The sequence below is a fragment of the Diabrotica undecimpunctata genome, chromosome 9 (genome assembly GCF_040954645.1).
Source record: "Diabrotica undecimpunctata isolate CICGRU chromosome 9, icDiaUnde3, whole genome shotgun sequence".
NCBI classification, from domain to species: Eukaryota; Metazoa; Arthropoda; class Insecta; order Coleoptera; family Chrysomelidae; genus Diabrotica; species Diabrotica undecimpunctata.
In genome coordinates this window covers 15,153,475-15,154,938 of record NC_092811.1, presented here as the reverse complement: position 1 = coordinate 15,154,938, position 1,464 = coordinate 15,153,475, and the positions used below count along the sequence as shown (strand labels likewise).

Genomic DNA, 1,464 nt, shown 5'->3' with positions numbered 1-1,464 from the left:
TTAATATCACATTAATATATATATATATATATATATATATATATATATATATATATATATATATATAGATTTTGACATTCATAGATTTTACATACATAAATCTGAGTTAAACTAAGTACATTGGTTAATAGAAGATTACACATTTATTTGTACATGCACTGATGTTTAAATTTGGTTGTATATTCCTATTAATTTTAGAAAACTTAAAACAGACGAATAGACACAATTTTCTTCTAGACACTCGCGTAGCGTTGCCGATAGCTTACACTTTTTCCTCTCATTTGAATATGTAAGGCATTCGATTAAGCGATGTTGGACACTTAAACTGTTAAAACACTTACCGCACATTGGATGAACACTTCCAGTAATATGGTATTCATGTGTTAGGAGTGTATGTCCTAATCTCAGTCTGTTTATTATAATTTGGTCTTTCCTGTTGCTACACATATTCTTCTATCTTGTAATTGTTGTTTTTATGTCTCGTAGTTTTTGTTGAGACTGATTCCATTCCTAAAGCCACCGTTCTTTCAATGTTGAGTTAATCCAGTGATGAAAATCTTTCTTATGGGTAGGTTCAATCAAGTCTTCTTTGTTAACTGAAGATTTGGTGGCAGCATCTACTCTTTCATTACCATGTCTACCTATATGTGACGGAATCCACATAAATTTTACAATCGCATTCTTTTGCTGAAGTTGGTACAAATGGTTCTTTATCAATCGCAACAATGGATGAGTTGGGTAAATGGTGCCTAAGCTACTCATGGAACTTAAAGAATCTGTTATTATTAGGCACCTGTCTAAGTTGGCGTTCAGTACATATTCTAATGCATTGTAGATTGCGAATAGTTCTCCTGTATATGCTGTGCTAAAATTTGAGATTTTGTATGAAGCAGTGTAGTCATTGTATATAACGGCACATCCCACTCCTTTTTCTGATTTGAAGGCATCAGTATAAATATGTTGGTAATTCCGGTACTCATTAATCTTACTGTAAAACTGTTTAACCATAGAGGAAGCATTGTAATAAGAAAAAGAGTAACACTAATCGATGATCCTTGAGGGGTTCAATTTTCCTGTATTCTTGTTTTAGAAGTGAAATCATCTACTTTTACTTGGAAGCTTCGATTTTTTAAAAAGTTAGTGATGAAGTTTAGCATATTTCCTTGTATACCTAATTTCGGTAAAGTTTTAATTATTCCATGGCGCCAAACTGTACCAAATGCTCTGGTTATATCAAAAAATACCGCTATGCAGCTTTGATTATTTGCTAGCGCTTCATGTATTTCAGACTCGAGGTCAACTAAGTTGTCTAAAGTTGATCTATCTTTACGAAATCCACTTTGTTTGTTAGATAAAACAGATATTTGCTCGAGTATCCAAATAAGACGTTGGTTAATTAATTTTTCGAGCACTTTGCTCATTGCACATCCTTACGATACTGGACGGTAGGACTTTAGGTCTGAA

The 1,464-nt window shown here is 32.8% G+C and overlaps 1 protein-coding gene across 1 annotated transcript; it reads right to left on the bottom strand.

Moving 5' to 3' along the window:
* Nucleotides 1-510: 510 nt before the first annotated feature.
* On the bottom strand, nt 511-1,008 carry LOC140450439 (uncharacterized). The gene has a single exon (XM_072544079.1). The coding sequence runs from the start codon at nt 1,006-1,008 to the stop codon at nt 511-513; it is 498 nt and encodes a 165-aa protein (XP_072400180.1).
* Nucleotides 1,009-1,464: the final 456 nt, after the last annotated feature.